The 27,466-nt window shown below is 43.2% G+C and overlaps 1 protein-coding gene across 6 annotated transcripts in view; it reads left to right on the top strand.

The window, feature by feature from the left end:
- Positions 1-27,466, top strand: part of NARS2 (asparaginyl-tRNA synthetase 2, mitochondrial) — a 90,983-nt gene that overhangs the window by 48,274 nt on the left and 15,243 nt on the right. For all 6 annotated transcript variants that reach the window (XR_012667523.1, XR_012667522.1, XM_075126304.1 and 3 more), the window contains 6 exons: positions 7,534-7,632; positions 7,777-7,814; positions 9,765-9,831; positions 11,185-11,322; positions 12,992-13,089; positions 20,716-20,742. Coding sequence is in view for 4 of the 6 variants with exons in the window: in XM_075126304.1 (XP_074982405.1) it covers positions 7,534-7,632; positions 7,777-7,814; positions 9,765-9,831; positions 11,185-11,322; positions 12,992-13,089; positions 20,716-20,742 (467 nt within the window). In the remaining 2 variants the exon portion in view is untranslated. The remainder of the gene's footprint in view (positions 1-7,533; positions 7,633-7,776; positions 7,815-9,764; positions 9,832-11,184; positions 11,323-12,991; positions 13,090-20,715; positions 20,743-27,466) is intronic.

The raw sequence follows: 27,466 nt of genomic DNA, 5'->3' as shown, positions 1-27,466 counted from the left end.
GTATTTAAAAAAATAAACCCTCATGATGTGGGTCTTGACTCATGTTTTTTTATGCTTGGGGTTGACAATACTGCATCTGTTCCCAGTTGTTTTTCTTATGGTAGTTAGTGAGTATTTAATTCTGAATAATTATGACTTTCTGCTCAAGCAAGGGAATCACTTTAGAGCAGATGAAGCTAGGTCCCTGCTGCTCTGGTTGCTGTCACCTGGCCACTGACAGACAGACAGAGCTGGGCTTTGTGTGGGGGAGTTTTTGAGGACCCGAGTGCTAATAGTGTTCTCGACATTGTTGACACTATATGTGCTGCATTCACAATGCCAGACATCCAAGACTGAAGGGGATATATGCAATGCTTTAATAGCAACTTATGCACTTATTCGTCTGCTGTGATGGCTGCAGGCTCTTTAAAGACAGAGGTTTCGCATTCAAGGAGTTGTATCAGATCCCCTGATTAAGAAGATATCATGGAATTAAATCTTGTCAATGTCCACTATATCAGTGCAGCCTTAAGGTCGAGAGTTTAACCACACAAGATGGAAAATTCAGAATGAAGAAGTCTACATCAATGGGAACTCCACTCCCTTGGTCCTATCCATTATGACATATGATGACATCATTCTACTCCGTTTCAGAGCCAGTCCTCATCACCATGGTATCTGAGCACCTTCCAGAACTGCTCAGAACAAAGGCTCAGTCCTGCTAGATGCTGAGTAGTGTGATTCCAATCTAGCAAAAAACTCAAGTACATGCTTGCTTTTGAGCAAATGTGTCGTAGTCCCATTGGAGTCAATGGGGTTCCTCACATGCTCGAAGTTAAGCACATCCTTAAGTGCTGTGGTGGATTGGGGATCCTGCATGGTGCTGAGCACTCTAGCCAAGTCTCCTGATTACCGTGTCACATGTGGGTTATTCTATCTCCTCTTCTCTCCAAAGAACATTGGGCTATGTCACAGAATAGCTAGCAAATATTATAACAGGAAGCTATTATGCAGGCTACATGAGTAGGCTACTAGAAGCCTGTGGTGCATTGACAGGCATGATGCCGAAGGATACACGCCACTAACCACCAGAGAGGTGCACCAACAGCACACTAATATGCATATGGACATTATAGCTGTGAGAGTTTGGCTGAAGAATTTATAAATAGTTGCATGAAGAAAACCTTAGCACTATTTGGGGGAGCAGCATTATCCCCATACGCTTCTTCGAGGGAAGTATAGCTCCTCATAGACAGACAAACGCCTTTTCCGTTCTGTTATTTTGTTAACCCTTTCTGAGGTCCCGTGGGCAGTTTGAATTCCTTCTGCTTCCTCTGATTTTCTCCATGCTCTGTTGCTTTGTCAGCAGCACTTCATGGCCCAACGCCACCTTTTGCTGCTCTGCACTAGACACTGTATTTGGACTATTGAGCAGCTGGTGGAGGTTAGGCTTTACCCAGGAAGATGGGTTAAATTTGACAGATTGCTGATGAAAAGGCAGCTTTGCAGGAGCAGTCATGTCACTCTTTCATGCAGACCCTCCTTTTCTTCCTCCACGGATGCCGTTCCCCGCTCCAATGGCACTGAGTTCCACCCCCCCGCCCCCCACTGACTTTTTCCTTGCCCATCATGGGTCTGGTCCAGTAGTTCGTGTGCTAGGCTGGGATTTGGGAGACTAGAGTTCAGATCTCTGCTCTGCTCCAGGCTTCTTCTGTGATGCTCTGTCCTTGGCCTTTGTGCTCCTGATTTGGAGTGTTGTGCAGATAAATATATTACAACTCTGAGGCACTTGTATATTGCACTAATGGGGGCTATATAAGTACCTTAGGAAGAGCATCAAAAAGACCCGACCAGTCAAACAAACTGTAGCTTTGAACAATCAGTATCCACAGACAAACTCCCATACTGCCTCGGCATGATTCCACGTAAAAATAGTTTAATAAAATGTTAATGTTGAAAAAACTGAATGCTCTTTTTTCTTAGGAAACAGCTTCTTTTTGTATCATCATAAAGCATTTGTCAAGGAACGCAATATGTAATGTAGTACAAATGGTATTGCAGTTGTCCACTCTTATACATGTTAACTTAGTCATTCACAGTCCTATGATTTGGCTTGCTATCAGTCACTCTCAGTGAGATCTCCAAAAACCGTACAAAAATACTGACTTGGTAATGTTAAAGGTATGAATGGTTAAAGATGAATGACCTGCAAGATGAGATGGTCTCATCTCTTAGCTAATCACAGAGGTTGGGCAGGAGATAGTCCAGAATGTACACCTTCATTGCCTTTGTCTGCATTAGTGAAAGCTGGGGGAGAGAAGGAGAGGGGAGGGGCGAAGCTGGGACTGGCTGGGTCAGGGGACTGGGACTGGGATGGAAAGCCTGAGTGGAGACTGGGACTGGCTTGGTGGTGATAATGGGACTGGGATGAGGAGCCAAGGGTGGGGGAAGAGACCAGGACCAGTGGAGGGACGCGGAGTTATTTAGGGCAGAAGGGGTCGAGCTTGGAGGGAAGGGGCAAAAGAGTCTGTGCGTGTTAGAGCACACTGCCCTCCAGCACCTGGCATGGAGCTCAACGTCCATGAGTCCTCAGTTCCCCTGCTGGTGCAAAGCATCACTGATGTAAAGCATCCCATCCTCCACTAGTGCTGGTCCACATAGGCAATTACAACCTACTACTGCTGTCAGTTACTCCATTAACTCAAGTGGCAGAGGTCTGCGCAGTGCACCTAAAGGTTCCAACTCTTCTGATGACCCATGTGGGTGTTAATATGATACCCCATGATGGAATATTTCAGCTTGCTTTCATAAAATCCGACTCAATTGCACACACAAAAACTACATTAAAAGAACATTATTAGGGTTGCAAAGTCAAACACTCATTAATTAAGAAATGCCAGAATTAAGGTTGCCTGTGCAACCTTAATTTAACCCGCTTGTCCATATGCATTATGATACAGTCTTTAATTACATGGTTACATAATATTTTCCCACAGGACCCCTGCCTCATTCAGTGCACGTTGTGGCTGGTGCTCTGGGGGTGAATCAGTGCTATATAGTAGGGGAGGCTGTTACCTGCCTCATTTGTTACGGACGTCGGAAGGTGCATAGTGAATGAGACAGGGCATTGCAGGAAGAGAAAGGACAGTCTTGTAGTACAACTGAATGCTGCCCTGAAGAATTAGATTCAATTCCTGCCTCTGCAATAGAGTTTCCGTGAGATACTAGACAAACCACTTAAACCACACTTTTCACAGGTGGCTCCTAATTCTGTGTTCTTCATTTTCTGGGTGCCCAACTTGAGACACCTGGGGTCTGATGTAAAAGTGCAGAGCACTCACAGCTGCAATTGAAGTCAACAAATAAAGTGATATGTTATGCTAAGTGCACTGAAAAATCATAACCTAGGTATCTCAAATTGGGCACCCAAAATTAGTAGATACTTTTGGTGTTAAGCTCTGTGTGCTTCAGTTCCCCATCTGTAAAATGGGGGTAATAATAGCCTTCCCCTCACAAGGGGTGTAGTGATAATTAATGTTTGTGAAGTGCTCATATAACATAATGATGAGCACCATAGACAAGCCCTTGAGGAAATTAATAATTCTGTCTTCAGAGCAGGATTTGAATCATGTGTAGTAAATAAGGCTGTGGTCAAGGAGAAAACAAACTGTTAAGTAGCTCCTCATTAAGTGAGCACTGTTCATCCTGTGCACTTAATGAGGCAGGGGTCTTGTGGAAAAAAATAGTATGTAATGATGTAATTAAAGATCATCATGCATGTGCACAAGGGGACTGAATTAAGGTTGCATGGGCAACTTTGATTTGGGCACTTCTTAACTTGATTGCTTGACTTTGCAACCTTAATAATGTGCCTTTAATGTAAGTTTTGTGTTTGTCATTAGGAAATAGGTCATTGTCAACACAATGAGAAATATTCTCTTTGCAGCTGTTCCACTGACAAATTATTTCTGTGGGTCTTTCGGAGCAATTGTTTCTTGAGGCAAACATTTCCTGTACAAAAATGGTGAAAGAGCTCCACTGGGATCCCAGAGTTGGTTTCCGGGGTGATGTGTTTGCCTACGACGGTGTTCAGTTACATCATTCATTTGCACCAGACCAGTGTAGATAGCTGGGTGACACCGCTAACTGTTCTGTTGTGACACACCATGAGCACAGCCCTTGCTCTCTAGAAATGTCGCTCCTTACACAACAGCTATGCACACAGCGGAGGTGAGCGAGTATCTGACATGAATCTCACCATTTTGTGTGAGGAAGCATGAAGAGGATAGGAATATCAGTGCATGAAAACTCGGGTGAATCGTGACAAGTGCATGATTGTGCTTGAACATGTAGCAACCTGCAATCGACCGAAGACTACATCATCGTCATTGGGCATGATTCAGGGTGAACGTGAAGACAAATAATCCCATGCAGGAGTGTATCAGTGATTGTGCCTTAGGCTGACAGCAGAGATGCTCACACATTCTTCTCCATCGCACAGCAGCCCTGTTGTCTCAAACCTTCAATTTTGTTGCAAATACAGTGCTGCTTTGTTGAAACATCTACTGTTTTCATTTCAGATGTAGGCTTAGCTTGGGGATATCGAAAGTCACAAGCAGAGTACCACAAAGTTAAGGTCTGAGCTCAGAATCCCAGTTGGAGACCTTCAAGAAGTCCTCCAGCAAAATCAGGGAAGCCCAGGCTTGATGTTGTCAAGACTTTTAAAGTTTAAAAAGAAAAAAGCAGGAGAAAAATTTGGGGTGGAGGATGTTAAAACTACACCACCACCACCACCACCACTCCGCCGCTACCTCCCTCCATCTCTCCCCAGCTTTTATGCCTCCTTTATTAAGAAATAAAGGGAACAGACAAAAAAAATTTCCTTTGCAGGTAACACTTCTTCCAGGAGGTCTATAAACCTGGCCCCTCCAGTCCATCCCATCACCAAACTGCTAACAGAAATGAAATTAACAAGGCATTGGCTATATTCCTCCACTTGCTTTTGTGATATCCTATTTCCCATCCCTCCATCTTGTCCAGTTAAAATTATAACCTTGTTGGTATGTCTTCACTGAAAAGGAGGGTTTTATTGCAGCATGGGTAGGCATGCTGGCTTGAATCTAGCTAGCATGGGTAAAACAAACATAGTGTATACATGGTGGCACGGGCTTCACTATGGGCTAGCAACCTATGTATGCTCTCAGGGTAACCAACAGGCTTGTGGCTTGGGTTGCTAGCTCATGCTACCACGTCTTGACTACTATTGTTACCTGTGCTAACTGGATTAAAGCTAGAATAGGTATACCTACCTGTGCTACAGTCACACCTTCACTTTGCAGTGAAGACATGCCCCTTTAGAGCAGAGATCTTTCTTCTTGATTTTGCCTTATAAAGTACCTTGGCAATGCAGATATAAATAAGAGTAACTGCAGTTAGGAAGAGACAAAGTGTGAACCATGTGGTTTTGGTTTTTCCAAAATATAACCTCAGTCTCAAGCTTGGAAATATTTCTCAGCTTGTTTTTTCCCATACCACCCACTTTTTTTCCCGCAAGAAGAAAGCTGCTTATGTTGGATGCTGTGGGAACCTAATTCTTACTTTAGCACAAAGCAAAAACAAAAAATAGTGCTACTTAAACAAAATAAAGTTTTGGTTTCATGCACCAGATGGTACTTTCATTTCCTAGAAAGAGGAAGCTTAATGCAAAATCCCTTCGTTGCTGCCTGCTTGAAACTGGGCTGTTGTAATTATCAATGAATTTTCCTAATTTCATTTGCATAAGCCTTTTTCTTGCTAGTTTAAAGAGAGTGCAAAGTCAACTGTTGGGTCACTTGCTGCTCCGTCAGTTCAACTGTAGGAATGTTGGCTTTTAATTTATCCCGTATAGGTGTAGCAATAATGGTAACGGTCTTTATTTCCATGTGGTAGGGCCTTTCAGCCATTTGGATCTGCAAACTCTTGAGAAACTGGAGGACAAATTCTGTTGTTTATATCCAGGCATCCCCGTTGCTGTCCATGGAGTTGTACAGAAGTAACCGAGAGCAGCGTTTAGCCCTGTAGGACTCCATTTACCCATGGTGGCAATACAGCCCCCTCTTGGGAAGAAGGCAGCAAGTGTTTAATAATGCACAGCAGCGCTTCAACAGTTTGCGACAGGAGGTGAAGAAATACCTTCTCCGGTTGAGACTAGCTGGAGAACTTGGACAGAGTGCCTAAAAGCTGGTCTATACTGTGATTCCAATCCACTTTTAAACCTGCTTTAGCTGAACTGGTTTTAAATCCAGTTAGGAGTTTGGGAGGAAATTTCCCCAGTGTGGAGAGGCACTAGAAGAGAGATTTTTGGAGGTCTATGTTCACCCTCCCTGAAACACCTGTGTAAACCACACACACCTCAGCTCTGCAGCAAGGCTGTGTATGTCCCAGAAGCCCTTGCTGCCTCAGGTTCTACTGACCGGGAATTGCTGCACCTCAAATGTTCAGTTAGTCGCTGTTGGGCTAGCCAATGGCTACTAGTAACCTGGAGTAAATAGTAGATTCAGGACTCTGCTACTGAGGGCACAATCACCACTTGCGATCTGAGAGAATGCCTCAGAACATGTTAAAACCTCCCTTTTATTGGGAGGTGCTAAGCTTTAGTCCCTGCTTCAGCTGAGCTGCGGCCCGACTGCACCATTCTATCCCTGACACAGGCCTGCGGAGTTGGGACACTGCCGTGAGTTGGAAAGAAAGCAGGAGGCTTAGCAATTGTTCACACCCCATCGGTATCACATTCTCCTCTACATGTGCCACAGAAGAGCAAAATTCCAAAGGAAGGATATGCTTGTGGTTGGTGCACTGGGCTGGGACTCAGGAGCTCTGAGTTCAGTTCCCAACTCTACCACAGACTCCCTGTGTCATGCTGGGCAAGGCTCTTCAGCCTAGTTCCTGAAAGGTATTTGGGCACCTACCTCCCATTGAAATACCTTTGTGGAGATGTCTCTTAGTCTCTCTGTGCACCTCCTTGTCTGTAAAAATTGGAATAATGTTTTTCTTTCTCCCACCCTCTGTCTGTTTGGCTTGTAAGCTCTTCAGGGCCAAAACTGTTTCTTACTCTATGATTATACAGTGCCTTGCACAGTGGGGTCCTGATCTTGGATGGGTCCTCAAAATGCTACCGTATTACAATTCATAATAACAAAGCAGGAAAAGAACTGTTCATTAAAGGGCAAAACACCCCTCATGAACTGGCCCGAGACCAACAAATACAGGCGGTAACAACTTTGCTGCTGACCTGGGTTGCTGTTTGAGTGTTTTAAATACATATCTTTCATTGCCAAAACCTTAAGAATATCAGGTCATCAGAAGGGAGCAGCTCTCAAAGCCCACGCCTCAGCCTCTTGGGCTAAAAGATTAAGCCCTTTAGTTGGAAGCAGGAACAAGCTGATAGGCTCTTATGTAGTCCAGCCACTAGAGGGGGACAAAGATACTCTTGGTCTGCATGTGACACGTTTTATGTCTAGCCTAGGATATATAGGTGGTCTCAGTTTTCATGCTCTTCTGTGTTTTCCCTGTTAGGTTATGGAGGATCTTTTCAAGACCGCGACAAGCATTGTGCTCTCCAAATGTCCTCAAGATGTTGAGCTTTTTCATAAATATGTATCTCCTGCCCAAAAGGTAATAAACATGAGAGAAAAACTGCAATCCCCCTATATCTTGCAAACACTCTTGGTAGTGCGTAGGCCTGAATTTAGCAGAGTTCTCTTGTGTTACCCATTAAGAGTAGGTTTACATTTTTTTTTGTCTTTTGTTTTAACCAAGGGCAGGTTAGAACAGATGCTGAAGAACAAATTCATAACGTGAGTACTATTTTTGATTGCTGACATACGATGTGCTGCTGTTGGTCGAGCTCCTCGATAGTTATTTTCCCCCATCCTCTTGTCATACCACTGACTATTAATTCTGCACAATGTCTTTTAAAGGCACTAATCACAATTCCCTACCTGTATTTAAGCTGTTCTGTTTGCCCCAGGAATGGTTACTGTCTCCCTGACCATTTTGCTTGTGTGTTGCATCTGTTTCTCCTCCCCTTTGTTTTTGTCTTCCCAGACGCTTTGGCACAGGGACTGTCTTCCTGATGGGGTGTATGGCTGTGCAGTGCTTACCCCCACTCTGGGTGCTACTGCAAAATACATAGTAGTTCATAGGCTGTAGCCATGCCCCTTTAGGCGGTGAGATGCTCCTCTTTCCTCGAAATCCCTGCTGTCCTCTATTAGCTCTATAGCCCTTGACTGCTTTTAGTTAAGAGAGGACTTCAGTCCCCATTCTGGGCCTCCAAGCATCTCCTTTTTGCTTCACTCTCATCTGAGCCCTTGACTTCTGGTGGCTGTCCATTCATTCTGCCAAGCCATACCAGGCCACCTGACCACAACTCTCCCGGGTGTTGCACTTAAGCTAGCCTGCCACATCCATGCTTGATGACAATGGATTTGTGATCTATAACTTTCAATGTTGTTATTTTTCATCTGCACAAGCACCACAAAACATTGCTGAGAAGTGCAATGTGTGTGTATGTCTCTGTGTGTGTGTGTGTATGTGTGTCTGAGAACATGAGTCACATTTGAGCTATGGGCCACTTCAAAAGGCTTCAGGTAGCAAAAGTAGGTGAGATTCCAGCCAAGTTATTATGGAATCACATAACCCAAGCACATGGAACAGCGTATTCCTCACTAACTGTTTGTTTCAGAAAGCTTTAATGTGTTATTGAATCCTTGTGGATCTTCCTTAGGGAGCTTGGTCTAGAACTGGATTTAGCCAGTGATACACAGAGATTTGATTATTGTTACCAGGCTAATTTAGTTTTCCCAGTGATGGCTTGTTTATGTTGTTACAGCCTAGTATGTGGAAAATCCATCACGCCGCCTGCTTGGTTTGGTTTTGATTTCCAGTCACATTTTGCAGGTTGCAAAGGAGACACTGGGACAGATTCTCCACTCTGTTATGCCAATTTTCTCTGCCAGTTGCTCTATTGATTTACAGCGGTGGAGAATCTGGTGCCAGAATTGCCTTTTTGAGGACATGGACATGTTGATGAAAATAAGTCTGGCATTTTACATTGTGACAATCGTAACCCTTCTATTAATGTAAGCGCTTTATGGCATGATCTGTCCTCTTGTAGAGTACTATGTGGAGCACATGTTTGATGCTATGCTGTTGGGAGTTCCTTTCATCCTGAAGAGCCCCTTATACAAACTAGATTCTAACGGAATCACTTCACTCCTAGATGATATGCAGCCACCTCTAGGGTGGAACATGAAGTCTGTTTAACAGTGTGTTGTAACAATATAAAAGAAGCATCATATGAAATGAAGGCAAGCAGAACATAATCCTCCAAACTGGAATTTGCCTGGGCCACTGGGACTAAGCCCCAACCCAACACCACCACCTCTTGAGAAGAGTATCATGTAATCTTTGATCTCTCCAGATGCTCATTGTTAAGGCATCGTGTGGTAAAGCAATAAGCAGCACCAAGCTGGGACCTAGGTTCAATGAATGACTGACTCAGTGAGAAACCTGCCATCTACTAAGTTACCAGGAGCTCTTCCTTTGATATTCTAGGGTTCCTTTAGGAAAGAGGTTTCCATCCAAGGTACATAAGAGTTGACCTTGCTTAGCTTGAGAAATCTGAGATCACAACCTAAGGTGGCATGGCTGCACTGTCCCTTTCGTTTTCCAGTGCAATACTTAGGAAGGGACCCTCTTGGTACTCACATTTGCAATGTCAAATGCTTAGTTTTTTTCTGTTACAGAATTTCCTATACTGAAGCAGTGGAAATTTTAAAGCGAGCTCCTCAGACGTTCACTTTCCAACCAAAGGTCAGTGGGTACCCTGGCTGTGAGAGAGCCAATGCCTGGTTCCTGCTTCTGTGGTGTGGGTCTGCACAATTCTCTCCATTTCTAAATCCTGGGGAAGCCTCACTTCTCTTTCTTATGTTGCAACAGAGTTGTTAGTTCACTCAGTACATGTTAGTCCTTTTGTGTTATTGCACGGTTGCAAACCAGCCATAATCCAGTGTAACCACAGTAGTTTAGAAGATGAAGCATGGAATAATTTAGGAAACAAGTTGTTACAAGAGTGAAGTGTGCATAGTGAAGCTAAGCAATGGCTTAAGAGAAGTAGCACAATACCATTAGATTGTAAGCCCTTTGCAGAAGGTGCTGTCCCTGCCTGTGTGCATGGACAGTGCCTAGTGCACTGTGTATACTTCAGGAACACCTAATAGGCGAGAGGAATTTCGGTCGTACCAAGGGTTTAACTAGGAATAATGAAGTAAAACTGAGTCAAAACGCTGTATTGCGGAGATAGGTAAAGGGAGTCCTTTGTTCTTCTAAAAGACTACTGTAGCCAAGGAGAAAGCCGTTTACAAATTACAGTGTTCCTAAAACTCCTACTTCATCCCTGCTTCTAACAGATGCCACAGTAGGCAAAGTCCTCACTTGAGCACCTACTTCTAATCTCGCATACATAGTCATTAGTCTTAACAGTCCTCAGTCCACTGCTTTGAGGATAAGTCTGGCTGGGCCCACCTTCAGCGCAGATAGCCTAAGATCAACAGATAAACTCTGAGCCCATTTTTGTACGAATAAATTAATAAAGAGTTGTAAATCCTCTATCCGGATACAGCTGTCAGTTACACTAGCAGTTCCCCTGCAACAAATCATTCATGGCTCACACTCCTGCCACAATTGATACGGATACACCTGATGGTCTCTTCCAGGGGGCATTGGTTTTCCTAAGCGAGAGGCTGCAGAGATGGTGTGGCATGCACCAGAGCGCATCTGGGAAGGGAGGGAAGAGACAGGGAACAGGATGGATACAAGCAGTGGTTAGATAAATTCACTTTAGCTGGTTGCTAAAAATTGACCTGGTTTGTTGGGGGGCAGGTGGAACCTTTGTCCAGATAGTCTGTTCACTTAGACAACATAACAATCTGCTCTACTTCAAGCACAAGTTATTGGGAGAGATGCAGGGATTCCTGGGTGGGAGTCTCTGGCCCATGTTATGCAGGAGGTCAGACAGACCCTGTGAGAGGCGGAGCCCTTCCTAGTATCCAGCCTTTGAAAACGGTGCATCTCCACTGTATGGGGTCTTACTGTGTCTTCTAAAGTGTATGCACTGCACTACGCAGGGTCCAACTTCCCTTGCTCTCCATGTTGTTGTCTTTACAGTGGGGCAGCGATCTCCAAACTGAACATGAGAAATACCTGGTGAAGCACTGCGGCGAGGTTCCTGTGTTTGTAGTTAATTACCCATATGATCTCAAACCTTTCTACATGCGGGACAATGAAGATGGACCTCAACGCACAGTAAGTCCGTGTGTGTGCATCTCCATACTTTTTGGTCACACGCCCTGTCCTCCCTCATCCTACCTAGCAATAGATTATCATTGTTCTGGTCTCCAGTCAGGAAGCAGGAGATAAGATACATCAATCAATTGCAACAGTTAAGCCCCAGTCCAGATCCTTTCCTTCCTTTAGAGAGAGATCCAAAACAGGAGAGAATCCAGTCAGTCAAGAGAAGAATGGACAGCCTAGGTCTTTGGAAGGCAGCCAGTTAGGTTTGCTGTAGCCAGTTTCTTTTTAAGGGAAGTTCAAACATAAAATAAGGTAGCAAGTTTTTTTAAGAGGAGTCTCTTTAATGACAACCAATGCACATAATATTCATTGGCATTGTTCTCCTGCCTTCCCAGCCCAGTCTGTGAGTATTTTATCCTCCTACCAGCAGATGGGGACAGGAAGTAAACTCCTTCTGGGTTCTGCTTTGAGCATGGGGTCCCTGTGCTGTGTGACTCCAGGCACTCCGTCTGGAGGAATTCCTCTGTGCCTTGGACAGTCGAGGCATAATTGCGTTTGCCTGCCTCCCCACAGCTTGTTCTTGGGTTCTTCATACCCCTTGGGGCTTGGCCACACACAGACTTACCCCAAAATAAATGAATCTGTTTCATTTCACACTGTTTGTTATTTCGGTGTGGACACTTTTATTTCAGAACGAAAGGGGCCTACTTCGATTTGATTTTGGTTATCAGTCTGGTATTTTTTACCCTCACTGGCAGATGGCTGCTGCATTTAGTGACCCTGCCCCTCTGCAACATGCATTCTGCAAGTCCGAGGTAACGAAATGAAACATTTGCTGCTGCTATAAACAATCATGGCTGGAGAAGCTCTTCTGGAGTGTGTATATATTTACATAAGTGGTATCCTAGACTCAACAGAGGAAGCTTGAGTCGCAGTTGTAGTGACTGGATGGGAGAGCCCTCCCCACCTGACAAGAGGGAGCAGCATTTGGGAAAGGGTCTGTGAGGACCTCTGTAGAAGCCCATGTTTCCTCAGTGTGCTTCTTTGTCCCCCTCTAGAAACAAGAGTTCATGAGTCTGCTACAGTCTTTGACTCACACAGCTGGGTTTTTTAGCTCAGGCAGTAGAGGCTCCTGCTTTTCTATCCAGAGGTTCTGGGTTCAATCCCTGCATCCGATGACCAGCCAGAATATGTCTTCTGTGGAAGGTGTAACTTCCAGCTACAGGAGACATACCCTGTCTGGCTTTGATCAAGTTAGCATGCATAGAAGTGTAGCCACCTCTACCACATGGTTTCAGACAGGATTGTACTCAGGGTTGCTAGCTGCTTGCACTGCCATAGCTACCCTTTTATTTTTTAGCACGCTAGCTTGATTAGAATTAGTGCGGCTATGTGGTCTTGATCTGGAAATTACACCATAGCTCCAGGGTAGACGTACCCTAGAATTCCTGATCTGTTGTACACCATATAAGCTATGCCATCTGTTATCTTGTGCTAGTCACTACGATGTACAGCTGCCAATAGATTAGATCACTGTCTAGGTACTTGCACAGGGTCCATCTCAATAGTATCGGAGCCCCTCACAAACAGGAATGAATTTCTCCTCCTAGCAGCCCTAGGATTACTGTTGGACTGCACAGGTAAATGGCATGGCTCAGTTTATGGTTCTTTTTCCCCCAAGGTGGCAGCCGTTGATCTTCTGGTACCAGGAATAGGGGAGTTATGTGGCGGCAGCCTGAGAGAGGAGCGACCACATTTTCTTCAATCACGCTTAGCGAGGTATGGCGAAAACTTATGGCTGATTACCAGCAGTAGGGGAAGAACAGTCTGGCGAGGGAGAGTGTCAGAGGCCACTGGAGTTTGGTGGGAGAAGGAGTAGATGTGCAGACAGTAAATGTTCCATTATGTTTATTGGCTTTGAAGTATCTGTTAATCAGCTGTTTATCTATTAAGCAAAATATAGCTGTATCCCCAAATGATGACTTGCTCCTGGGGTAAACATGCAAAGTGCCTCTTTGTATCATCTCACCACAGAAGAATGTTGCATGCTACTCCGAAAGAACCTCTCCTATCACACGGGCTCCAAGGAAGCGATCTGTAACCATTAGGGCCGTCGAGTGATTAATCGCACTGTTAAACAGGAATAGAATACCATTTATTTAAATATTTTTGGATGTTTTCTACCTTTTAAAATATATTGATTTCAGTTACAACACAGAATACAAAGTGTAGTGCTCACCTAATATTTATTTTTGATGACAAGTATTTGCACTCTTAAAAAAAACCCCAAAAGAAATAGTATTTTTCAATTCCCCCCCAATACAAGTACTGTAGTGCAATCTCTTTACCATGAAAGTTGAACTTACAAATTTAGAATTGTGTACAAAAAAATCTGCATTCAAAAATAAAGCAATGTAAAATTTTAGAGCCTGCAAGTCCATTCAGTACTATTTCTTGTTCAGCCAATCGCTCAGACCAACAGGCTTATTTACATTTGCAGGGGAGAATGCTGCCCGCTTCTTGTTTACAATGTCACCTGAAAGTGAGAACAGGCATTCTCATGGCACTGTTGCAGCCGGCATCGCAAGATATTTACATGCCAGATGCGCTAAAGGTTCATATGTCCCTTCATGCTTCAACCACGATTCCAGGGGACATGCGTCCTTGCTGATGACGGGTTCTATTTGATAACAATCCAAAGCAGTGTGGACTGATGCATGTTCCTTTTCATTATCTGAGTCAGCTGCCACTAGCAGAAGATTGATTTTCTTTTTTGGTGGTTCGGGTTCTGTAGTTTCCGCATCGGAGTGTTGCTCTTTTAAGACTTCTGAAAGCATCCCTTTCAGATTTTGGAAGGCACTTCTGTTCTTAAACCTTGGGTCGAGTGCTGTAGCTATCTTTAGAAATCTCACGTTAGTACCTTCTTTGCATTTTGTGAAATCTGCAGTGAAAGTGTTCTTAAAATGAACCACGTGTGCTGGGTCATAATCCAAGACTGCTATAACATGAACTATATGGCAAGAATGTGGATAAAACAGAGCAGGGGACATACACTTCTCCCCCAAGGAGTTCAGTCACAAATTTAATTAATGCATAATTTTTTTAACAAGTGGCATCAGTATGGAAGCATGTCCTCTGGAATGGTGGCTGAAGCATGAAGGGGAATACGAATGTTTAGCATATCTGGCACGTAAATACCTTGCAAAGCTAGCTACAAAAGTGCCATGCAAATGCCTGTTCTCACTTTCTGGTGACATTGTAAATAAGAAGCGTGCAGCATTATCTCCTGTAAGTGTAAACAAACTTGTTTGTCTTAGCGACTGGCTAAACAAGAAGTAGGACTGAGTGGACTTGTAGGCTCTGTATTTTTACGCTGTTCTGTTTTTGAGTGCAGTGATATAACAAAAAAAAAAATCTACATTTGTAAGTTGCACTTTCACAACGAAGAAATTGCACTGCAGTACTTGTCTGAGGTGAATTGAAAAATACTATATCTTTTGTTTACAAATATTGCACTGTAAAAATGATAAACAAAAATAATATACATTTTGATTTCAGTTACAATACAGTATGTGTGAAAATGTAGAAAAACATCCAAAATATTTAATAAATTTCAATTGGTATTCCATTGTTTAACAGTGCAATTAAAATTGCGATTAATCATTATTAATTTTTTTAGTCGCAATTAATTTTTTTGAGTTAATCTCATGAGTTAACTACGAGTAATCGACAGCTCTAGTAATTGTGTCTGGCACATGGACTCCCTCCTTAGGCCTTGTCCCCACTCACCAACATGGTAATTCGCCACCAGTGGTAGCAAAGGTGGAAGCTGTAGTGTAGATGGGGCGTGGGTCTCTTTGACTACGGCCTGATCTACACTGCAGGGGGGGATCGATCTAAGATACGCAACTTCAGCTACGAGAATAGCGTAACTGAAGTCGATGTATCTTAGATCGACTTAAAATCACTTACTTCGTGTCCTCGCGGCGCGGGATCGACGGCCGCCGCTCCCCCGTCGACTCCGCTTCCGCCTCTCGCTCTGGTGGAGTTCCAGAGTCGACAGCAGAGCGATCAGGGATCGATTTATCATGTCTACACTAGACGCGATAAATCAATCCCCAATAGATTGATCACTACCTGCCGATCCGGCGGGTAGTGTAGACGTGGCCACAGTGTTGTCTAACCCTAAGGAATCATGCTGCAGTGAATTACAGCTATGAGCTTTGCTAATGTAGATGCAACCTCAGTGCTGTCATTTCAGAAAGTGTTGTTCTGTGCTAAGAGATGTTGATAAGTTAATTAGGAAGTGGAACCCATGTTAGTTTGTCACAGATCTCTGCTCTTTGACTCCACCCCACCCCACCCCACTCCCCTGGTCTGTAGCAGTCTGTGTGATTTCAAGGTGCTTTGAAGTCATCCGGAAGCAGCACTGTCTCCAATTATCAAAGCTGGCATTGAGGGTGCAGTCCTGTGATTCTTTAGGGGGGAAATCCTCTTCACAGGGTTAAACTCAGATCCAATCTCCATTTTCAATGGATCCTTCACAGAGTTCAGCCCTGCCCCTTTGGGCCAGTCACATACAGAAGGCATTTTTGGAGGATTTTGGAAATCCCAGTGTAACATTAGTTACATTTGGCAAATGCATTTAGTACTTAGAGCAGTCACCTATTCAGCTGAAACATGTCTAGTTAATGAAGTACAGTGAAGCCTACTTCAGCATAATGAACCAAAGAAGGGCACTGACATTCTGTAGAGGTACAGGATCTGGGTGGGGAGAGATTAAAACCAGAACTGTGTAATTTGGAATGCTGAGGAGTAAGAGCCCATACAACAGAGGTGTATAAATCAATGAAATGTATAACTTCAATGGGCTTAAAGTCCAGCAACTATGTGAAAACGGCATCATCTTACTCTGGGATCTCTTCCTTTTGAGTATTCAGGGTCAGATCTGCTGACTTGATCTGCTGAGTAAAGGAATTTTCATTGGTCTTAACTCATGTTTAGCCCTGAAGAGCTATTGTAACTAAGAGAGAGTTGGATTTTATAATACAACTGTATAAAGAAACTATGGCCCCGATCCTGCAAAGACTTGCACGCATGCTTAACTTCATTCACTTGAGTATCCCAGTTGAAGTCAATAGGACAATTCATATGTGTAAAGTTAAGCGTGTGCACAGGTCTTTGCAGGATTGGGACCTTACTGCGTTAGAATTGGTACAATACGTTTAGGAAGAGCATTGTTCAACACCACCAAAAAAGAACCATTTTGTATTTCAGAAACCTCTGCTATTGATTATGCTTCTTTCCTCTCTTCCCCTTTTTGTATTAATTAGTAGGGCTGTCAATTAATCCCAGTTAATTCTCGCGATTAACTCAAAAAAATGAATCGCGATTAAAAAAAGTTATCACAATTAATCACACTTATAACAATAGAATACTAATTGAAATTTATTAAATATTTTTGGATGTGTTTTTCTACCTTTTCAATATTGATTTCAGTTACAACACAGAATACAAAGTGCACAGTGCTCACTTTATATTATTTTTTATTACAAATATTTGCACTGTAAAAATGATAAACAAAAAATAGTATTTTTCAGTTCAGCTCATACAAGTTCAGAAATGCAATCTCTTTATCTTGAAAGTGTAACTTAGACATACAGATTTTTTTTTGGTTGCATAACTGCACTCAAAAACAAAACTGTGTAAAACTTCAGAGCCTACAAGTCCACTCAGTCCTACTTCTTATTCTGCTAATCGCTAAGACAAACAAGTTTGTTTACATTGATGGGAGATACTGCTGCCTGCTTATTTACAATGTCACCTAAAAGTGAAAACTGGCGTTCGCATGGCACTGTTGTAGCCCGCATTGCAAGGTATTTAAATGCCAGATATGCTAAACATTCGTATGCCTCTTCCATGCTTTGGCCACCATTCCAGAGGACATGCTTCCATGCTGATGATGCTCGTTTAAAAAAAAAAAAATTGTCAATTAAATTTGTGACTGTACTCCTTGTGGGGAGAATTGTATGTCTCCTGCTCTGTTTTACCTGCATTCTGCCATATATTTCATGTCATAGCAGTCTCAGATGATGACCCAGCACATGTTGTTTTAAGAACACTTTGACAGCAGGTTTGACAAAACGCAAAGAAAGTACCGATGTGAGATTTCTAAAAATAGCTACAGCACTCGACTCAAGATTTAAGAATCTGAAGTGCCATCCAAAATCTGAGAGAGGCAAGATGTGGAGCATGCTTTTAGTAGTCTAAAAAGAGCAAAACATTGATGCAGAAACTACAGAACCCAAACCACCAAAAAAGAAAAACTGGTGGCATCTGATTCAGATGATGAAAATGAACATGTGTCAGTCCGCACTGCATTGGATCATTATCAAACAGAACCTGTCATCAGCATGGAAGCATGTTCTCTGGAATGGTGGTTGAAACATGAAGGGACATATGAATCTTTAGCACACCTGGTAACTAAATATCTTGCAACACCAGCTACAACAGAAGAAAAAGCAGAAAGCATACAAGGAGTGGAAGAAGGGAGGGATCAGCAAGGAAAGCTACCTTATTGAGGTCAGAACATGTAGGGATAAAGTGAGACAAGCTAAAAGTCAAGTAGAGTTGGACCTTGCAAAGGGAATTAAAACCAATAGTAAAAGGTTCTAAAGCCATATAAATAAGAAGAAAACAAAGAAAGAAGAAGTGGGACCGCTAAACACTGAGGATGGAGTGGAGGTCAAGGATAATCTAGGCATGGCCCAATATGTAAACAAATACTTTGCTTAAGTCTTTAATAAGACTAAAGAGGATCTTAGGGATAATGGTGGCATGATAAATGGGAATGAGGATATGGAGGTAGACATTACCATATTTGAGGTAGAAACGAAACTCAAACAGCTTAATGGGACTAAATCGGGGGGCCCAGATAATCTTCATCCAAGAATATTAAAGGAATTGGCACATGAAATTACAAGCCCATTAGCAAGAATTTTTAATGAATTTGTAAACTCGGGGGTTGTACCGTATGATTGGAGAATTGCTAACATAGTTCCTATTTTTAAGAAAGGGAAAAAAAGTGATCCGGGTAATTATAGGCCTGTTAGTTTGACATCTGTAGTATGCAAGGTCTTGGAAAAAATTTTGAAGGAGAAAGTAGTTAAGGACATTGAAGTCAATGGTAAATGGGACAAAATACAACATGGTTTTACAAAAGGTAGATCGTGCCAAACCAACCTGATCTCCTTCTTTGAGAAAGTAACAGATTTTTTAGACAAAGGAAACACAGTGGATCGAATTTACCTAGATTTCAGTAAGGCATTTGATACCGTGCCACATGGGGACTTATTAGTTAAATTAGATAAGATGGGGGTTAATAGGAAAATTGAAAGGTGGATAAGGAATTGGTTAAAGGAGAGACTACAATGAGTCCTACTGAAAGGTGAACTGTCAGGCTGGAGGGAGGTTACCAGTGGAGTTCCTTAAGGATCGGTTTTGGGATCAATCTTATTTAATCTTTTTATTACTGACCTCGGCACAAAAAGTGGGAGTGTGCTAATACAGTTTGCGGATGATACAAAGCTGGGAGGTATTGCCAATTTAGAGAAGGACAGGGATATCCTACAGGAGGATTTGGATGACCTTGTAAACTGGAGTAATAGTAATAGGCTGAAATTTAATAGTGAGAAGTGTAAGGTCATGCATTTAGGAATTAATAACAAGAATTTTAGTTATAAGCTAGGGACACATCAATTAGAAGTAACGGAGGAGGAGAAGGACCTTGGAGTATTGGTTGATCATAGGATGACTGTGAGCTGCCAATGTGATATGGCCGTGAAAAAAGCTAATGTGGTCTAGGGATGCATCAGGAGAGGTGTTTCCAGTAGGGATAAGGAGGTTCTAGTACCGTTATACAAGGCACTGGTGAGACCTCACCTGGAATACCATGTGCAGTTCTGGTCTCCCATGTTCAAGAAGGATGAATTCAAACTGGAACAGGTACAGAGAAGGGCTACTAGGATGATCCGAGGAATGGAAAACTTGTCTTATGAAAGGAGACTCAAGGAGCTTGGCTTGTTTAGCCTAACTAAAAGAAGGTTGAAGGGAGATATGATTGCTCTCTATAAATATATCAGAAGGATAAATACAGGAGAGGGAGAGGAATTATTTAAGCTCAGTACCAATGTGGACACAAGAACAAATGGATATAAATTGGCCACCAGGAAATTTAGAGTAAAAATTAGACGACGGTTTCTAACCATCAGAGGAGTGAAGTTTTGGAATAGCCTTCCAAGGGAAGCAGTGGGGGCAAAAGATCTATCTGGCTTTAAGATTAAACTCGATAAGTTTATGGAGGAGATGGTATGATGGGATAACATGGTTTTGGTAATTAAATATTCATGGTAAATAGGCCAAATGCCTGTGCTGGGATATTAGATGGGGTGGGATCTGAGTTACCAAGGAAAGAATTTTCTGTAGTATCTGGCTGATGAATCTTGCCCATATGCTCAGGGTTTAGCTGATCGCCATATTGGGGTCGGGAAGGAATTTTCCTCCAGGGCAGATTGGAAGAGGCCGTGGAGGTTTTTCACCTTCCTCTGTAGCATGGGGCACGGGTCACTTGCTGGAGGATTCTCTGCTCCTTGAAGTCTTTAAACTATGATTTGAGGACTTCAATAGCACAGATATAGGTGTAAGGTTTTTTGCAGGAGTAGTGGGTGAAATTCTGTGGCCTGTGTTGTGCAGGAGGTCAGACTAGATGATCATAATGGTCCCTTCTGACCTAAATATCTATGAATCTATGAACAGGGCCATGCGAATGCCTGTTCTCACTTTCAGGTGACATTGTAAACAAGAAGCAGGCAGCATTAACTCCTATAAATTGTAAGCAACCTTGTTTGTCTTAGTGATTGGCTGAACAAGAAGTAGGACTGAGTGGCCTTGCAGACTCTGAAGTTTTACGTTGTTTTATTTTTGAATGCAGGTGGTTTTATTTTTTTACATAATTCTACATTTGTAAGTTCAACTTTCATGATAAAGAGATTGCACTACAGTACTTGTATGAGGTGAATTGCAAAATACAATTGTTTTTTACAGTGCAAATATTTGTAATAAATAAACTGAGCACTGTACACTTTGTATTCTGTGCTGTAGTTGAAATTAATGTGTTTGAAAATGTAGTAAACATCCAAAAATATTTAAAGTAAATGGTATTCTATTGTTATTTAACAGCGTGATTAATCACAATTAATTTTTTTAATCACTTGACAGCCCTATTAATTAGTAATATCTTCCCTTTTCTTTCTCTGTGTATTTCCATGCACCAAACTGTTAACAGATCACACAGCTGATACGGATCTGCTCTGCTGATTTATTGACAAGAGTTTGTTTATTCCACAGATTAGGACTTGCAGATGCCTACCAATGGTAAGTCTATAGCTTGGTCTACAAACAGTATCTGTTAAAGTTTATCCTCCGACTTCTTTAGTTGCAGCCAGAGTTGACTCTTTCATACCTTTCATTATTGCAGAAAATGGATTAACTTGCTGCTCATCAACAATTTTTAATATGAAATCCTTAAACTGTATGCAAAAAACCCAGAACGTTACTGAAAAATCCCAGGTGCTGTTGTATGAGATAAATAGAGCACAAAAACCACAAGCTATTTTTGATCTTTAGTGGCCACATGAAAAACTCCACTTGCAATTGGCAGGGTAGTAGTTGAAGTAATTACAGTTGTCCTCCTAAAGAAATAGAATGGAACAGTCCTTGAATTTAAGAAGGGAAAAATGGGCTCCCTGAGTTTTCTCCTATTAAAGTGACTGTCCAGACTGTGTCCCTTTTGAAAAATTATGAATTATTTGTATTATCATAATAATGCTTAGGATGTATCTGTTAATTATCTGGTAGAGGAGTAATGTTGCAAAGTGTTTCAAACGTCAGAGAGTTTATCAAAAAGTACTTGGGTAGCTAGAATAGCCGTTAGGGAGAAGAATGCTTTTTAAACTGATAACTTGGATTAAGAAGCTGTAATGAATGCAGGATTCCCTCCTGCATCCTGAAATTGCTTGGGAATAGCACAGCACAAGGTACCACAAGCTTCCACATCAGCAATGTGTAGGCAGGGCAAATGAAACTTCTTCCCATCTTTCATGGATTTGTAGGCCAGAAGGACCATGATGATGAGCTAGTCTGACTTACTGCTTAGCACAAGACATAGAATTTCACCCAGTAATTTTGGTGTCAAGTCCGTAAATTCTTTTGGAACTATGGCATATTGTGGAGGAATTCACTCACCGCAGGAGCACCTCCTAGTGGTCAGGCATGGCACAGTGGCTCTCTGCTCACTGAGTGCTGCCCCCTGATTGTCGCCCCAATGCTGCAGTAGTCTCTTTGCCCATCATTCCACCCTTCAGCCAGGTCATGATTTAGTCCGCCCCTTCTGGGGTAATAATGTCCCAGCTCAAAGGGACAAAAACTCTTCTATGCTTCCCCAAATCAGTAGTCAGTACACCCCCGGCTCTGCAGAGTTTCTCCTCACTCTGTCACAGAGAGCTGCTTCCCAGGGCTTTCTCTGGAGGCTCAGCTCCTCCCAAACCACTGACACTCATTCTGCCCTGGAGCCTGTCTTCTCCCAGGCCTGCTTTAGAAAGTCTCTTTCTCCCCAGCTGCCCTCTCCCTCCAGGAACAGTCTCAGGGTACCAGCTCCTTCCTGCAGGTCCTTCTATTGATCCTTTCCCTTAGTCTGGGCCTTCTTCCATTGCCAGCTTTCCTAGCCGTGCCCCTCTTTCAGGGCTTAACCCCTCTTTCAAATTTCTTACCCAGACCTGCCCTTCTCTTAGGGCCTGCTGCCCAGGGGTGTTCCCTTCCCGTGCAATCCAGCTTTCCTTCCCAGCCTTCCCCACATCTAGCTAGGATCCCAGGGCTTACCCCTCACTGCCTCGCTATTCCCAGAGAGGTATGGCAGACTCTTTTTTCCTCTTTCTCTCCATGGTGAAGCAGACTTAACTGAATAGTCTATAGCCACCAACTATAATTGCTAAGTACTCAGCCGCTGATATCCTTTCACTCTGCTCTGCGTCCATCAGGTGCCTTTCTGCTATGACCCCATTTCCCTGATATTTTTCTGAGTAACATGATATAACTTTTGTTACTTTAAGTTGTTTAAATTCCTCAAAAAGCTTTGCCCTTTTTTTAATCAAAGCTCTGACATACCCATAAAAGGTGATCAGTTTGTTTCTTTTACCCTACAGAATGCACATACTCCATCTTTGTTTGTTTGTTTTTTCAAGAGTTTTGTTTAAATCACAGTGTCCAGTCAGTACTCTAAACAAAATCACTTGATTTTTCCTATTCAAGCCCTGAAATATGTTGTTGTTCTCAACTCCACGGCACGGTTCAAAATATCTTCTACCTCTTCTTTCGTTGATCCAAAGATTTTGCCATCCTTCTTTGAAATTTTTCTGTACTACACTTTAGAATTCCCATTTATTCACGGTGTTTCTATGTCAATCCTTCCATTTCTTACAGTGCTTTTGGCTGCTTTGTCCCACCTTTTCAGTCCCTCTTTACCCCAATATGCACTGGGATTCAGGCTAAGCTACATGTTTCCCCATCGGTATTAACTCTGTCACTGGAAATATAATTTGATTGATTAAATCACTTCTGCGTTCGGAGAGGCCCTTTCTTATTGCCATAAGGCCTGAAACTGAGTCTGAAAAAATGACCGCCGCTGCTGGGCGTCAGCCCCTTTCTGCTAGAGACGTTCTCTCTTTATACTAACCATCTTTCTCCTGCCCAGTTAAGGCTGGCTTCTCATCCAGGTGCAGCTTGGTACTGTTAATTGGCCTCTCGGGCCCATATTAGCCCCTTCAGCGTCCGTGTGAGATGCATCTTTTGGAGACATCCAGTCATGACTTAAAGATTGCGAGTGAGGGAGAATCCTCCACATCCGTAGGTAGGAATGCAGGCCGAGAGCAGCTCATCTGCACTGCACATTTTGTCAGAAAGCTGCCACGGGCTCGGGACATGGAGGGTGCTCAAGTTCAATAGCTGTAGCCGGTCTCTTGCTTACTCGTTGCACCCATAGAGCTGAGAATGGTGATTGAGACAAATCACAGGAACACAGGAGTTGTCATAGTACATCAGATGATTGATCCAATTAGGCTGCTCTCCTGCTCTCAGAAGTGCCTGGTGCTTCTGAGGAATGTGGCACCTAGTTTAATTGCACACAGCTGTAGTGTGTCTGGAGAGTGGAGGGTAACTTCTTACTATTTCCCATAGGAGGTCACCTTAAGCCCTGCAGCATTCAACCTGATTGTGCATGAATAGGGTTCTGCTGTTTGGCTGGATTTTAAACAATAGCTCTATGAAGATCCATGCTGGGAGATTGTGGCAGGCTATTTATGTAATGGCTATCAACAGTAGCACGAAGGCTGTGCCATATCTTTCTAACTTTCCTTGGGGAAGCACAAGGAGTCATTGTCAACAGCCTGTCTGTGTTGGTGCATGGGGTTTCCATCATGTTCTGGAGGCACTTTCTATTCTGTCTCCACCCTCCCATCAACCGTACCTCCCATCAGGAAAAATGTGCCCTCAGGACACAGCATAGGGAGCCATTGACACTGTCGTAGCACTTGCAGCTCAACAGAGTAATAGCTTCTCATTTGGTACCTGGATTCCGCAGGGGCTTGTGCGCTGGAAATCCCTGGATAGGAGTGCACAAAAGTGCTCCTAACCCCTGATCTCTAAAGTCCACCCAAAGAGCAGGCAGTTATTGAGCTGATCTGCTTCGCTGTATCTGCTCCTAATTATCCATCAGTATTACAGCGGGATCAGTGGCGAATCCCCGAGTTGCAGTTGCACTGAGACTGACAATTCCAGCAGGACGGAACTTGCTTTCTTTACATTTTAATGATTGAATTTAGTCTCCAAATTCGACACACTAGCTCATTGGAGCGTAGTTGAAACTTCTATGTGATTTTTAAAGTAAGATATTGACTAACATTTGCACAGGAAATGCTTTAAAATGCTCCTTTTCTGAGATCCTGCATAGAACAGAGTATCTTTGTTTGCCTCTTCCTCCCACTGAGCATTGTGGGACCTTGGAAATCACAATCTGGCCGCTCCTCAGTGTGTTATTTAAGGAGTGGCTTGCCTCTAATGGACCCATTGTACCACTGGGAGAGGAGGGTGGAAGGAGAGAATCAGTGATCTGAAGCAGACAGTGTTTCTAGTCCCATCATTTATTCAGCTGACGAGTGGGCTTTAATAAGAAAATACAGTAAAGTTCCTGAACCCATCTTGATCTTTCAGTTAGATACATTGTGTGTGTGTTGTAGATTTTCCTTTTGATTGGCATTGGAGAGGGACGTTCAGCATTGGTTTGTGCAGTTATTGAGATTATTTCCACTGTCCTTTCTTTCACACTGTAACTTGCAAGGAACTCGGTCACCTCATTTTAATGCTACTGGTTATCAGATTTCGGTATAAGCATCAGAGGGGCAGAGTGGTCCAGTTTCTAGGACACTGGACTCGGGGGGGAATCAGGAGATCTGAGTTTTCTGGCTCTGCCGTGTCTTTGTTTCCCCTCCCACCCTTTGTCTATCTTGCCTGTTTAGATTGTAAACTTGTTGGGGCAAGGACTGTCTCTCGCTATGTATTTGTACAGCGCCTAGCACAATGGGGGCCTTTAGACGCTACCATAATAATAACAGGAACACTTTGTCCCCGAGCTGCTAGTTCTTGTACCGTGCCCACCCACACTGCACGTAGCAGCCCAGATACTCTCTAGATATTGGACTCGCTTCCTCATTCTGACTTTCATCGTGGACATAAATGTTGAAAGTAGCTTCACACTTGTCCCATTGGCATCTCTGCCCAGGGATCTGGATTTTCTAGCATTCGCTCAGTGGGATAGCGACAGAGCAGATGGGTACATGTGATCTGCTCTTTGGAGATGGAGTCTGTTCTGTCCCATTGGAATTCATTCCCTTTTTGACTGGAGGAGGGCTAGCCAAGCTGGGCATCTCCATGTTGTAATATACTCCTCTGAGCCTCAATGGCAAGTATGATCTTTCTATCAATATGCTGAATAGGATAGAGGTGACCCTCTGTGGCAACAGAATAAGGAAAGAATGTAATGCCATTAGAAGTAAAAACGATCTAAAGCCATGTCATTTTAACTTCTTTCTACCTTTGTGACCCACTGGCTCCTCACTCCCACTCCCCTCCTTTATTATACAGTGGGGAGCAGGGCAGCAGAGGTGACCTGAGATACAGCAGTACTCACTGGCAGCGGGTGAGCTTCATCTGTTCTAGCATTTCCAACCAATGGGTAATAGCAGCATTGATAGGCCGCATCTCCTCTTTGAGCCACAGTGCAAATGTTAAACTCACAATCCCCCTCTGAGGCGGGGAAATCATGTCTTCCTTATTTCATCGATGGGGAACTGACCTGCCCATAATTGCACGCAGTAAGTCAGTGTCAGAACTGGCTGATTTGAAGTCAAGGGGCACTTTTCCATTGACTCCAGGGAGTGCTGATTCAAGCCTTTGTCTTTGGTTCATGGAGCTAAGTTTTGATCCGACTGCCTCTCCAACACAGCATGTCCTGTGTGGAACAGAAGCAGACATTATACCTACCATCAGTACGTAGCAACAGAGCCTGGATTTTAACTGAAATATTCAATTTAAAATACGTAAGGCCAGAAGGGGACCACCACTCTGATCATCCAGTCTGGCCTCCTGCATGTGTATTTCACCCTGTAGGGTCCTGAACAGCATAGGAAACCGAGAGAAACTTTGAGATGCAAAACTGAGGTTGTTTGAGGTCAGCATTGATCAACCCAAAGGTTCAAGGCCTTTTCCAATGGGAAGAAAATCAGTTTCTTCCCAGATGTGAGCAAAATCTTTTTCTTTCTGCTCTCGTCACTCGTGGAGCGTTGGATCAGTCAACAAAGCAAGATTTCTTTCGGATTGTTGTAATTTCACTAGCACGTCTTTCAGTTTTACAAAGCATTTCCCCACCTTGAATGTTCAGGTGCGTGGGGTGCCCAGCACCTCTGTTCTTTCAGGTTTCAGAGTAGCAGCCGTGTTAGTCTGTATCCTCAAAAAGAAAAGGGGGACTTGTGGCACCGTAGAGACTAACAAATTTATTTGAGCATAAGCTTTCGTGAGCTACAGCTCACTTCATTGGATGCATTGAGTGAAAAATACAGTGGGGAGATTTATATACATAGAGAACATGAAACAATTGGTGTTACCATACACACTGTAACGAGAGAGTGATCACTTAAGGTGATCCATTACCAGCAGGAGAGCGGAGGGGGACCTTTTGTAGTGATGATCAAAGTGGGCCATTTCCAGCAGTTGACAAGAACGTCTGAGGAACAGTGGTGAGGGGGGACAAACATGGGGAAATAATTTTACTATTTATGTAAATGACCCATCTACTCCCAGTCTCTATTCAAGCCTAAGTTAATTGTATCCAGTTTGCAAATTAATTTCAGTTCAGCAGATGGACAGTGCCAGAAGATTAGCCAGAAGTCACCTACTACAGGACAGGCCCAACAAAGAAAATAACAGAACGCCACTAGCCGTCACCTTCAGCCCCCAACTAAAACCTCTCCAGCTCGTCATCAAGGATCTACAACCTATCCTGAAGGACGACCCATCACTCTCACAGATCTTGGGAGACAGGCCAGTCCTTGCTTACAGGCAGCCCCCCAACCTGAAGCAAATACTCACCAGCAACCACACACCACACAACAGAACCACTAACCCAGGAACCTATCCTTGCAACAAAGCCCGTTGCCAACTGTGTCCACATATCTATTCGGGGACACCATCACAGGGCCTAATCACATCAGCCACACTATCAGAGGCTTATTCACCTGCGCATCTACCAATGTGATATATGCCATCATGTGCCAGCAATGCCCCTCTGCCATGTACATTGGCCAAACTGGACAGTCTACGTAAAAGAATAAATGGACACAAATCAGACGTCAAGAATTATAACATTCAAAAACCAGTCGGAGAGCACTTCAATCTCTCTGGTCACTCGATTACAGACCTAAAAGTGGCAATACTTCAACAAAAATATTTCAAAAACAGACTCCAAGGAGAGACTGCTGAATTGGAATTAATT

This window comes from Caretta caretta, chromosome 1, assembly GCF_965140235.1.
Source record: "Caretta caretta isolate rCarCar2 chromosome 1, rCarCar1.hap1, whole genome shotgun sequence".
Lineage (NCBI taxonomy): Eukaryota > Metazoa > Chordata > Testudines > Cheloniidae > Caretta > Caretta caretta.
This window is presented reverse-complemented; position numbering and strand designations above follow the sequence as displayed.